This window comes from Micropterus salmoides, unplaced genomic scaffold, assembly GCF_014851395.1.
Source record: "Micropterus salmoides isolate LMB-PRFRI ecotype aquatic unplaced genomic scaffold, ASM1485139v1 Ms_hic_scaffold_2, whole genome shotgun sequence".
NCBI classification, from domain to species: Eukaryota; Metazoa; Chordata; class Actinopteri; order Centrarchiformes; family Centrarchidae; genus Micropterus; species Micropterus salmoides.
Window position 1 is genome coordinate 30,434,757 of NW_024041150.1, and position 12,752 is coordinate 30,447,508.

The 12,752-nt window shown below is 39.7% G+C and overlaps 1 protein-coding gene across 1 annotated transcript; it reads left to right on the top strand.

The window, feature by feature from the left end:
- The first annotated feature begins 5,616 nt into the window (after positions 1–5,616).
- Positions 5,617–12,752, top strand: LOC119912120. Its single transcript, XM_038731134.1, has 8 exons — positions 5,617–6,500; positions 7,394–7,480; positions 7,996–8,129; positions 9,099–9,311; positions 9,929–10,165; positions 10,294–10,518; positions 10,797–10,836; positions 11,243–12,752. The coding sequence occupies exons 1-8, from the start codon at positions 6,347–6,349 to the stop codon at positions 12,253–12,255; spliced, it is 2,103 nt and encodes a 700-aa protein (XP_038587062.1). The 5' UTR covers positions 5,617–6,346; the 3' UTR covers positions 12,256–12,752.

Here is a 12,752-nt window from a genome sequence, read left to right on the forward strand (position 1 = left end):
GCAGAGACGAGGAAGTATTTGGTTTATACCAGTTCCTGTGCTCATCTTGTGCACAACATGGGTAAGCTGATGTTTGTTGCTCAGGGATTTAAAATAAAACTTATTATACTGGTTAATCATGTAATCGATAATAAACCATGAGATTTACATTTAATCATTTTGAATAGATAATATTTTTTTGGTTATTTTTCAGTGCAAGTATCAAGACACCCAAAATGTGTCAAAAAAACTTTGCGATCCAGATGAAAACAATCAAAGTCTGCCAGTTGGTGACCACTGGTCTAAAAGCTTGTCCATCTACAGATGGCAATAGTCAGACTAGTCTATTACATAAATAGGGAGGTACAGTGAAGAGAGAATTCATACACTGGCCATGGTAACCAACTCTTACTATAACATACACAAAAAAATCACAGGCAACGACTTCTTAAAATTCTGACAGAGCTCAAAAAGCCCTCCCTCAACCCTACTCAATTTGAGAATATCGGCCATTTCACTTCTACCATTTCTTACCAGAGCTATCGAAGTCAAACAGGTTTCAGGATTCCTCTCACAGAATGACCTCCTAGATCATATCAGTTAAGTTTTAAGAGTTGCCACTCCACTTAAATGGCTCTGGTCTGTGACAGAAGCACTAACGTCAGCTAAAGCTGCAGCCCGATCCTTGGTTCTTATTCTGCTTACATATCAGATGCCTTTGACACAGTCAATCACAGGATCCTGCTATCCGCTGCTAGGGCCCCTTCTCAGTTTATGCCACCTCACTGGGTCCAATCATTCACTGGCATGGCTTCTCTTACCGCTGCTACACAGACAATATACAATTCTACCAATCCTTCCTGCCAGACGACCCCACCGTCTCGACGCGGATCATGGACTGTCTCTTGAACATATCTCCATTGATGAAAGTTTGCCACCTTCAACTAAACCTCTCTAAGACTGAACTCTTGGTCATTCCAGCCAAGCAATCTATCCACCATAACATCAAAACTTTAAATTGACTCCTCTACCATCACTCCAACCAGGGTGGTGAGAAACTTGGGTGTAATGATTGATGACCAGCTGTCCTTTTCAGACCATGTTGCTGCTGTCTCTCGGTCATGCCGCTTTGCTCTACACAACATAAGAAAAATCAGGCCCTACCTCACTCAGTATGCCACCCAGCTTCTGGTACAGGACGTTATCGCTCACCTCAAAAACTGCAATGCATTCCTAGTGAGTCTTCCAGCTTGTACGGTGAAACCCCTACAAATTGTTCACCCACATGGGTATCCGATTAAAAATGGCAACTCAAGGCCAGCGGATTTTAAAATCAAGAGGGCTATTCAGAACCATTAAACTTCATAATCAAAATGGCGGACACTCTCTTTATATCCTAAACTACAAAAATGGAGACGGTGGTCACAGGTCAGGCTAGCTGCAGATGTCATGTGATGTCTGTATGTGTGGGGTTAGTAAACAGGAAGGGGGAGAAGCAAGGCACACAGAGCAAGTTTTACAAGATCCTGGTTTGCTGCGGCTAAATACAATATACCACAATCTATCATAAAGCCCCCAACAATTTACTTTACATTCAACAGCAGGTGTCGGCTTTGCTTTTAGTTGGAATGAGCTATTGTCTCTGCACTCAGACAGCAGGCGCTAACACCAGGAAAATATGCAAATCTTTAATACGTTGTAGGGGTGACCCCAAAAAGTCGAAGATCCAATGCTTCGATGGGCGTTTTTAAAATACTACTTGAAATAGTAGCACGGCAAAAACTCTGCACAAGACCGGTGAATGGCAGGGGCAAGAGAGAGAATGGGCAACAATAAGCTTCAGTTTACCTTCGTCTCGCAATCGCCGTGCACAAAAACACACATGATTCGACTATCAGTCGACTAGACAGGACTTGACGATTCTGATTCGACTATGTAAATCCTTAGTCGGGGACAGCCCTAATACGTTGGCAAGCAATAGCTCCAACCTTATCATACAGGAACCGGTTGTGAACTTTACATTCATCAACTGTGTTACTGGACTTCATAAAAATACTAAATAAAATAAAAATAACTTATATAAATAATGGGAAACGAAACTTCCCAGTGGGGTGCTACCAGACAAAATCAACATGTATAGCACAGAAAAACACACAACAAAACAAGACATGGTGGTCTTCAAATATCCCTGGGAATCTTCCACAGAAGATCTACCACATGAGCTTGTACAGGTTGCAGTAACACAGTTACACAACCTATCGTCTTATGCCAAGACACACAAAGCCTTTTACGTGATTGCAACCTCAGATTTCTCAGATGCACGTGAGACAGGTGACTGAAAAATGTGACTGAAATGTCTCCTGTGTAGACAAGCCTTAATTGAGCCAGGCTGGTCAATACACTGATTGGACCGTAGCTGAGATGTTAAACTGTCAGCACATCATCAATGTAAGCAAAGCCATTTATAACACAATGCCTGTCACATGGATAAGCACTAGTGTAAGTATATCCAACACATGAGTCGTTCTGCCAAAGGTTGTTCTTATCCTCAATATAATCACTGAGACAATTATTAAAATTTCTAGTCCGAACAGGTTTGATATATTTTCGTAAAATCTCAGAGGTTTCTCACCTGCTGGGTCTCAATGGTTCCCTGAATGTTCTCCACAGAGACACCATCTCCGGGAGCTCCAACAGCAGTGTTTTGAGCAGCATCTGTGATCTCTGCCTTGTCACCAGTAGGAATTTTCCTCATTTTGTCTGCTTTACTATAGCACTACATTCCTTCTGACCTGACCTGTCCACTGCATCTATCAACCTGGCTTTCACCTGAGCACTTTCCCCAACAGCAACACCAGCAACTTTGTGAGGGTCTGCCTCAGTTCTCCAATTTCTAACTTCATCTTCTGCACCAGGTTGAGCTAAGCACTTCCCTAATGTCGTCCCTTTCTCTGGGTAAAGCTGGGCAGAGCAGACCACAGAGGAGAGTTCTTTCTCTTGTTTTTTCCAAGCCTCGGGACATTCCTTTAGGTACTGAAGGAGGAAAGTATCAAGATTTAGTTCATGGTCGTCACCACTTTGTGCTGGAGTTAGAGCAGGAATGGACTGTGGGCTCTGTGTTGAAAAGAGTGTTTATGATTCAGTGTACAGTGTTGTATAATTACATGAAATGCTCAACTGTAAATATAAAGTTTGTGCTAACCTGTACTGGAGCTGTAAAATCATGACTTGCGGTGGAGGTGGTGATGGGAGAGGAGGGGGGATCCAGGCTGCCTCGTACAGTGAATACCAGACAACCATCTGCAAGCTCCACAACATGCTCATATCTCTGCAGGACTGCCTGCTGATCTAAGACAGACAAAGTGACATTAGTTATTGTGTTGAGTTTAAAGTAAGGAATAGCTGCTATTCGATGAGACTGTCATTTATTGTTGGAAAATAATCAAGGGCCCAGGATAAAACACTGGGCAACATTCGGTTTGGTTGTCCTCTTTATTTATCTCCTCATCCCCCTCAATTTAATAATGCCAGTGGGCTAAAGTGAACAATACTGTTTTGTGGCTCAGCCTCTCTCAAACAAAGTGCACCACTTCAACATGAGTCATAATGTCATTTTTTATGCAACAACAGCCAGCGGTGGAAAGTAATTAAGTACATTTACAAATACTTTATACTTAGATTCCATTATGTTTCAGAGGGGAATCTAGTACTTTTTATTCCACCACATTTTGCCTATCTAACAGCTAGTATGAGAATATATAACTCTGTGAAAGGGACAATTCTGCCAAACAAGTAGCCTATGTTAATTATTGAATGTAACAGAATTTTACTCGTAACAGTATTTTTGTTTCTTTGACTTATGTAAAATAATGACTCTTCCACCGCTGACAATAACTGATATTTCTTGCTGTAGGCTTACATCCAGTCAGCTAGTGGAATTTAACTTTTCTTTTGCAGTAGATTATTGTGCACTATAAGCTATTCCTTATAGGGTCTAACATTTATAGTTCATAGCAGGGTCACCTCTAGCCTACTTATATTTCTCATAGCCTGTTCAAGAAATCTGGTGGCTTGAAAACTTTCTCTGTCACGACTGATGTAAGTTTAAGTTTAAATGACAACATTCCTGGTAAATTGGCTACGTGGGATCATTCACCGTTCAATGGTTTAATATAGCGTCATAGGGCTAAATCAATGTAGAACCTATTGTTTTGTAATAGTTCGGAAATAAGACACGGCTTTAACCAATACAAAATAGTTCACAATATAGAATAATAAAACATGAGCTGTTGAGTCACTGACCTACCTTTCTGAGATTTAAAAGCAATGCAGACTTCATCATTCACACGCCTCAGTGGTCCACAGTCGCCTCCTTTTGAATAGCGGTGAATAGAAAAATACCTTTGTATTTTCTTAATCTGCTCCCTGGGCAGACTGGGACATTCAAAGAAAACGGGATATTGGTAAATATCATCCATCATTTAGCTCTTGTGGAGAGATGAATAAAGCAAAACATCTGAAGGGGTTTGATAAGCTCAGTGTGTTACAGTGTCGTCAGACTGATCCTGCTAAACGAACTGCGCCCTACTGTTGATAGAGCAAAGAAAAACAATACTAACAGGAAGTGACCATGCAGAATTTCTTAACTGTTTACCATAAAATAGAAGAGAAAACCAAATTATTGTAGGCTATTCTAATTGTCATGTGGCCTAGCAGCAAACATTAAAACATACACTTACAGTAGACTAGCCTACTCAAAGTAATACAAGATGATACAGATGAATTAATTAAGATAATTTTACATTTTGTTGTGACATTTGCGTTACTTCCTCATTGTTGTGTCCAACAAACCCTACCGCTGGCCATGATGTTGTGTTTGGGCTCTATTACGCCCCAAGGAGGTAGGCTACAAACACCCATAAATGTATCAGAAATCCAAATACAGTACCTTGGTATTTTGTTTTGTAAAACTGTCAACAATAATCCCAGATACACAGGGTATGAAAATTAATTGTATTTAACCATGCTTCACAGCTGAAGTCTAAAGCTGACGTAAAAAGATGTAACAAGTTGATTAAACAGTGTTAGGCGTGTTTTATGAGGAAGAGGGCCTGGGGTCCCCAAGGACATAAACAGAATAGAGTTAAGTTGTATTTTGTGTTTACGTTGCATGCATTTCTTGAAAACATTTAACACAGAAACAAAGTTTACTATCTAGATAAATTCCTAGGTACTTCCTTAGCAGTTAGGGGACTTAAAGTTCTCACTTCTAACTGGCTGACTCGTTGAATGACACCAAGCCCAGAGATATCGCATGGTTCAGGCATGCCACCTCTCCAGTCACTTACAAAAGGCCATGTCCCTTGCATTGTCTAAAACATTCAGCAGTTTTTAATCATGTATAATATTTATTTGTAAATCCAGAAACTGTTGGTATTTAGCTATTGGTTTCCTGTTTCAGTCTTGCTTTGGCCTGCTATAATGTTGTGATATCGGTTTTCTGGTGGGTTCTGTGATTTCTGGAGTACTGCCATGATTGTGATTGATGTGTCTCAGCTGTGCCTGATTACCCTGCCTGCCAGGTACGTGTTATTCTGTGTCACTTTTTAAGCCTTCAGTTCTGTTCAGTCCTTGTGGCGTCCTCGTTGTATGCCCATTCTCTATTTTCTTGGTTTTTGGATACCCTGCTCACTTTTGGACTTATGTTGCTTTTGAACTACAACCTTTGTTTGGACTTCAGAACCCATGTAAGGCAGTTTAGTTTTTAAATAAATCACTAGAACCGCACCCTGCTTGTCAGTGACTGCATATGGGTTCAACGACGTAGTTTCCCTGACTCTTAACTCAGCATTCCTGACAGAAAATAAGGGGAAAAAACAACAACAACCATTTATTTAGCCATTTTGCAGCCTGTTAAAAAGGAGACATTTTTTGTAATATAATGCTGCGGTCTCGGCAATAGAATGTGTGCACTCATAGTATTTATTAAAGTATCAAAAGTTGGATTAAAATATGAGAACAAAATTTTGAAACTCTAAAAATCAAGGTTTGAAAGGGCTAATTTTTATTACATTACATTTGCACTCGTTTTGCCCACACAGACTCATGTGATTTCAGGCAGCGTTGTCACGCAGCTCTGGTCCAAAACTCTGAAACTCGCACTGCAAAAATAAAGCCCTGAAACAGAGGGCCTAAAAAAAGAAGAAGAGAAACAAAAGTCGGATCCATGGAAGCAGTGGCATTCTGCTCTTGGCCAGTTTTTTGCTCTCTGCTGAAGTACAGCCCAATCACATGTCGTGTTTACTGCATAGGTGGGATTGACAGACTGCTCCACCAATGACGGACGTGCACAGGCAACGCGAACAGGATGCACGCCTCCCTGGGCTGTCTGGCTGTCTCTGTCCAAGCAGTGCATGGATGTGAAAAGAAATCTACAGCAGTCAGTAGCTCAGGGTCTGTTTGTTCCTCAGGGCAATGTCAACTGCGGTGTTGTGTCGGGAGATGCAGTGACTTAAGCAGCGGTGAGTAAAAAATAGTATAAATAATACATTAATTTGTTCAGCTGTGAGAGGTGGAAAAGTCCGCTAGGTTAATTTATGCAGTGTAAAATGCCGTAGACTTAAGTGTGCAATGGTGACTAGCAAAACTACTTATCTTGTAGAAGAAAAGTATTTTAGTTAAGCCTTTAGTGATTCAGAAAGCTTGGGTTGGGTTTCTTGGTACAGGTGTGTGTGTGTGTGTGTGTGTGTGTGTATGTATGTATGTATGTATGTATGTATGTGTATATATATATAAACTGCGGACTTAAAATATGAAGGGGCCCTCTGCTGTGCACATAACAAAAATATCAGTAAAAATAAGGGCAGGGTTCATATGCACAAAATGTGAGGGTAGCATGTGACAGCTTGTTTGAATTGTTGATTGTTTTGAATGTTCTACCTCAGATTTGATCCACTGTTTGACATCAAGTGTTGACCATAAAGAAGAGTTTAAACAATTAACCATCAGGTTTCTGCAACTTTCACTCAGGACCAAAAATCAGCCTTTAAATTCAAAATAAATAACAATTTGATACTTATCATGATAATTATCGATATCGAAAGATATGAAACTTTTTATCGTCATAACATTTTTGGCCATATTGTCCAGCCCTAGGCTCTTGTGTTATGTCTGTCTGCGTTATGGTTAGTTTGGTCTGCTCTGTGTTTTGATCTTTACTCCAGTCCCTTATCTTGTGCTCGGTTATTTGGTCTGTTCTGTATCAGTTATTTAGTCTGCTTTGTCTGTTCTGTGTTTTGCGTTCTAGTTCCAGTTTGATTATTGTCTTATGTTTTGTAGCCTGCGTCTTGTGTTCAGTCTGCTTGATCGCCCTGTTCTGTGTCACCTGTTGTGCTCCCTCACTGCTCATTTGAAGAGTCGCCCCCTGCTGGCCGTCCGATAGAATGCAGGTTTAAGGGACTTCGCGTTCGCATGAGTTTGCTGACCGGAAGCATCCCGCTTGGTATTTACACTTTGATATTTTCAAACGATGACATTGCCAGAAAAGAATCAGCATTTGGTATCTACGAGACCCTAGATATAAAACAAAGTTAAATACAATGAATATATGCTCTGAATCTGGGATTGTTGTTAACAGTACTTTTTACAAAACAAAGTACGTTATTTGGACTTCCGTTACTTTTACGAGTGTTTATACCTCTCTAGGATCTAAAGGAGCCCAAACGCAAGCAACATCACAACATACTGTACATTACTATGTTTTTTAATGACATTTGGCAAACAATATTGTTTTGTGGGACACAATGAGGAAATAACGCAAATGTCATCAAAACATTAACACAATATTTTTTTCTTAAATTGAGAGTCATCATCTTTTATTACTTGGAGTAGTCATACTTTTAGTGTATACTTTAATGTTTGCTGCTAAGTCATAACATATGTATGTCTGAGTTAACAGTAACAAAAGACTACATACCACCTCCCTGTTAGTCCGGTTTATCTCTGCTCTGTCATCAGTAAGGCGCCGTTCTTCTAGCAGGATCAGAAGGACAACGCTGTCAACACACTACACTTGTCAAACACTGCAGATATTTTCCTTTCTTCATCTTTCCACAAGAAAGTCTACAGAGTTGCTTTCAAATATCATAAAGGTAGGTCATAATACTCAACAGCTTATGTTTTATTATTTTATATTGTGTATTACAATGTTGGTTAAAGCCATACCCTGTGCTTTAACTACTAACAAAACTAATAGGTTCTAAATCATTTAGTTATTTTATTTTGTTTGACTAGCTTTATAACAAAATATAGCCTGTTTGTCAATGTTTAGCACTATACCATTGTATTAAAACTCTGAACTGTTAGTGTGACTATGTGGTAGTGACGTGACTCCACCCAATCCAGTCCTACTCATCTTCCAGACTGGAGTCTGAAGCACTGGGCACCGTTTTTAATTTCCATCAACAGACGAACTTTCATAAACGGACCAACTGTAACCTACATTGTACATTTACTGTCAGATTGGCAACATATGTTAATCCTTTTCTCTGCTACGCTCACTTTCACCATGACTTTCTACCATTCGCTCTCTCACATTTGCTAACCTACACACTTGCTACACACACACACACACACACATTAAACTGCCCTTAAAATACCCAACTTCACTGCTCTTATAACACCTGTCGCATAGATGTCCTTTGAAGAATGAGGAGAGGAAGCTAGCCATGCGTTGAGTGTTACAATGCTCACACAATGTGTGAGTGAAAATCATTAGTTGCACATTGATATCAATGATCGTGTGAAATTTTAGTAGCAGTGGTCATGCCTTCGACTGTCCGGCACTGAACATCTGAGTTCTGCCTTTTACATTTCGTCAACATTGCATAATTAGTTTTAAAATAAAAAAAATTTGATTGTTGAATTTTGTGAATCTAAAGAAATATTCCAACTTTAAAAGTTGATATAGTTAATATTTACAGTACAATCCTTGTCACTGAACTATGAAGGCAAAAAACAACAACACAAAAAAAAGACAAAAACAAAATAATTGTTTATTATATAAATAATTGTTTATCCTAATTAAAATAAAATGTTACATTTTTGTGTTTCAATTTTAGGTCCATCGTCCCAACTCTGGAGGTGTTGCTGCTGCAGTAAAGCCAGGGGCCAAGGAGAGCAGTGCTATAGTAAAGCAGACTCGAACAAATCCTAAAGGTGACATGATAGTGATCAGAGGTGCTGCCCAAAACACTGCAACAGGAGCCACTGCTGGAGCTCCTGGAGTTGATGTCGATGTGGAGATCGTTCGGGGAACCATCGAGACCCAGCAGGTGAGAAACCTTGCTGAGATTTTAGAAAAATATATCAAAGCTGTCTATGCTTGGGATGTTTATGTTGTCTCAGTGATTATTTTGGAGGAGCACTGAGTTCTGCTAAAACGCAGGTGACCCACTCTGCGCTGTGTCTGAATCCATCCCGTGTAGACACAGACGGAGCATTGAAGCTGCAGCTGCTGCTCTGCTAACGCACTGCTTTTACAGAAGATTGAGTTTTGGACTTTCATTAATTTAGACTTCCAGTAAATACTTATGTTGCTCTATATCTGGTGCCTGTGGAAATAAGCAAGTGCTTGCTAACAAATTTGCCATATAAACTTGATAATACTTCTCTGCTGTCCCAAAGTGGCTTAAACTGTTGAGTCTTGATAACTATTTATGTCTGGTGTCCATTTCTGAAATCTGTTTTAAATTACCAGATTATCAGGAGACATGGATGTCATTATTAAGTCTACTACTGCTGTGGGTGTCAGTTGATAATAAGCAAACGCATAGCAAACATATAAAATAGAGATGTATATTTATGAGAAACCTAGACATTTACATGAAATTGAAGTTGATATAAACTGTGCAGTGTTTAACCACCATCACATCACCTGCTCTCCTCCCAGGTGGATGCTCTGGTATCGCCCATGGTTGGCCATAATCCTCTCTCTACCCGTGTTGGAAACACCTTGTTCAAAATAGTTGGACCCCAGCTGACAGCAATGTTTAGAAAGGAAGCAGAAGAAGAAATGATGCCTGGTGACACAGTCCTGGTAGAGGGTTTGCCTGGACTTCCATCTAATGCAGTGTTCTTCCCCAGCCTTGTTCCCTGGGATGATGACGACGATGGGGCTGCAGTCCAGGTAAAATAGAGGAGGAGTGTCTCAACTTGTTGTGTTTGTTTGTGAATACTGAGTCAGAAGCTGTTTCCCAGTCCTCTACACCATACTAATGTGTTTCCTAATCTTAAAAATCACTAAATTCTTTCCAGGTTCTGAGACTGTGCATCAACAAAATCCTAACTTCTTGTGAGAACAGAGGGTTTGGATCTGTTGCGTTCCCCGTACTTGGGGCTGGGATTGCTCTGCGTTTTCCTGACAACGTGGTAGCCAGGGTTCTACTGGAGGAGGTCCATGAGTTTGAACAGAACCGAGCCGGCAGAACACCATTCATGGTCCGCATCGCCATCCACCCCAATGATGAAGAGTCTTTTGAAGTAATGAAAATGCATTGTGCACAGACACAAATTCATAGAGGCCAAACAATGATCCTAATGATAATGAGAGTGACCCATTTAGTGTGTCTTGATACCAGCACTCACAAATAACACAATTTATAAATTATTACATGTAAATCTCATGGTTGAATAGTGTTGAAGTAATTAAACAGTATAATCAGTTGCATTTTAAAACTGGTGAGCAATCAGCTAACATATTTTGTGCACTAAATGAGGAATGGAATTGTTATAAACCCAATACTTCCTTGTCCCCACAGGTCTTCAAGTCTGTCCGGGAAACTTTACAACCCGACCATGGTGGGTATAGATTTTATATGACAGCAAATATTTGGAATTCAATCCTTTGCACTCATTTCTCGTGTTTTGTAAGTTACTTATTGACACTTGTGTAAATTGTCTCCCAGCATCAAAAAAGTATTTGTTCCTTGGGTGAATAACAGAAACTTTCTTTACTTGAACTAGTTTGTTTCTGTTTGTTCCACCCATATTAGTCACTGACATTTCCCCTGTTGAACTAACGTCATGAGAGTATAAATTTGCATGCTAATGCTTTCATTAAGGAGTGCTTCTTTGAGCCAAATTGTACACCATGTACTCGTTACTGTTTATACAAAAAGTATGAGGAAACTTGTCTTAAAAGCTAACAGCTGAAGAAAGCAAACATGCAAGAGAAAATGTACTTAACAGAGTCATTCTTTTTTAGAGTCAAAGAGGATCATCGTGCTGGGAAAATCTGGATGTGGGAAAAGCAGCCTAGCTAACACCATATTTGGAGAGAAATTATTCACCACAAACAATTCACCCAACTCTGGAACAAGAACATGTCAAGCAGAAACCAAATCTGTCAATGGAAGAAGCATCACTGTGATCGACACTCCTGGTTTCCTTGATGCAGAAAGGTCTGAGGACGACATGAAGCCTGAGATAGTGAGGTGTATCACAGAGTGCGCTCCTGGGCCTCATGCTTTTCTCATTGTGCTGAAAGTGGAGAAATTCACAGAGCAGGAGCAGGCTGTCATCAACAAAATATGTCAATATTTCTCTGAAGAGGCTCTAAAATATGCTGCCATTGTCTTCACTCATGGTGACCAGCTCCCTAAAGGGATGAAAATTGAAGAGTTTGTCAATCAGAATAAGAATCTGAGTGATCTGGTGAAGAGGTGTGGAGGCCGGTGCCACGTCATTGATAATAAATACTGGAAGAAAACTGAAGAGGAAAACTACAGGAGCAATAAGTTCCAGGTGGCTGAGATGCTCAACACAATAGACAAGATGACGAAGGTAAACAAAGGAAGCTGCTACACCAATGAGATGCTACAAGTAGTGAAAGGAGAAAGACAGAGAGTAGAACAGTGCATTAGACTGTCATCAGGAAACATGTCACAGCAAGAAATTAGAAATAAGGCTATAATTAATGTATATGAAAGGTTATTGATCAGATCAGCAGGTATTGCAACAGGTGCATTGCTGGGAGCTTTGCTTGGTGTGGCAGAGATGGTTGCATCAACTGTTGGCAACTTTCAAAACCCTTCAGATGTTTCAGCACTAGTAACAACAGAAAGAGGAAGAGCAACAGTTGCATCGGCCGCTCAACATGGCGCAGTAAAGGGCGTTCTAACAGGATATAATGCAGCTGAAGGAGCAGAAACTCCAGGTGAAGCCATTCAGAAGGCAGCGGAGGCTGTCTGGAACCAGTGTAGGTCAGGTCAAAAATAAAAATAGAATAAATGATTGTCAACACTGCCTAATTAAAACGTATAAATCATGTGGATTAGAGAACAATAGCCTACTTGATTCAATGAAGCTTGAGTTACTTCCTAATAATTTTGAGTATCAGTATGATTAATGTTTTACCACAGTATGCACAAAATTATTGATGAGGACATATATTTTTAATATAGAATATTTTTTATAGAAGATGAAAATTTTATTCTACAGAGAGGTTGAATACATTTGTTATTAATTGGATATTGTCATGTAAAGGAAATTATTAGTATTGTGAAACTATTATTTGACACTTTGCCTGACTTTGGGATGCTGAATAATGTTTTTATTGTATTAGTTTACTCTTTATTGAAGAGTTTTGACATTGGTATCAACAAGTAAACAGCTGTGTGCTTATTCATGCTTTCCAGTCTCTGTTTTGTTGTGCCATTTCAGTTATATGACTGAATATGACTGTTCACATAAAAATAAATAAATTCTGTGCATTC

Coding starts and splice junctions, on each gene's coding strand:
- LOC119912120 (XM_038731134.1), top strand. CDS start 6,347: ATGCACGCCTCCCTGGGCTGTCTGGCTGTCTCTGTCCAAGCAGTGCAT. Junction 7,481..7,995: donor GACCGGAAGCATCCCGCTTG/GTATTTACACTT, acceptor CTCTGTCATCAG/TAAGGCGCCGTTCTTCTAGC. Junction 10,837..11,242: donor AACTTTACAACCCGACCATG/GTGGGTATAGAT, acceptor ATTCTTTTTTAG/AGTCAAAGAGGATCATCGTG.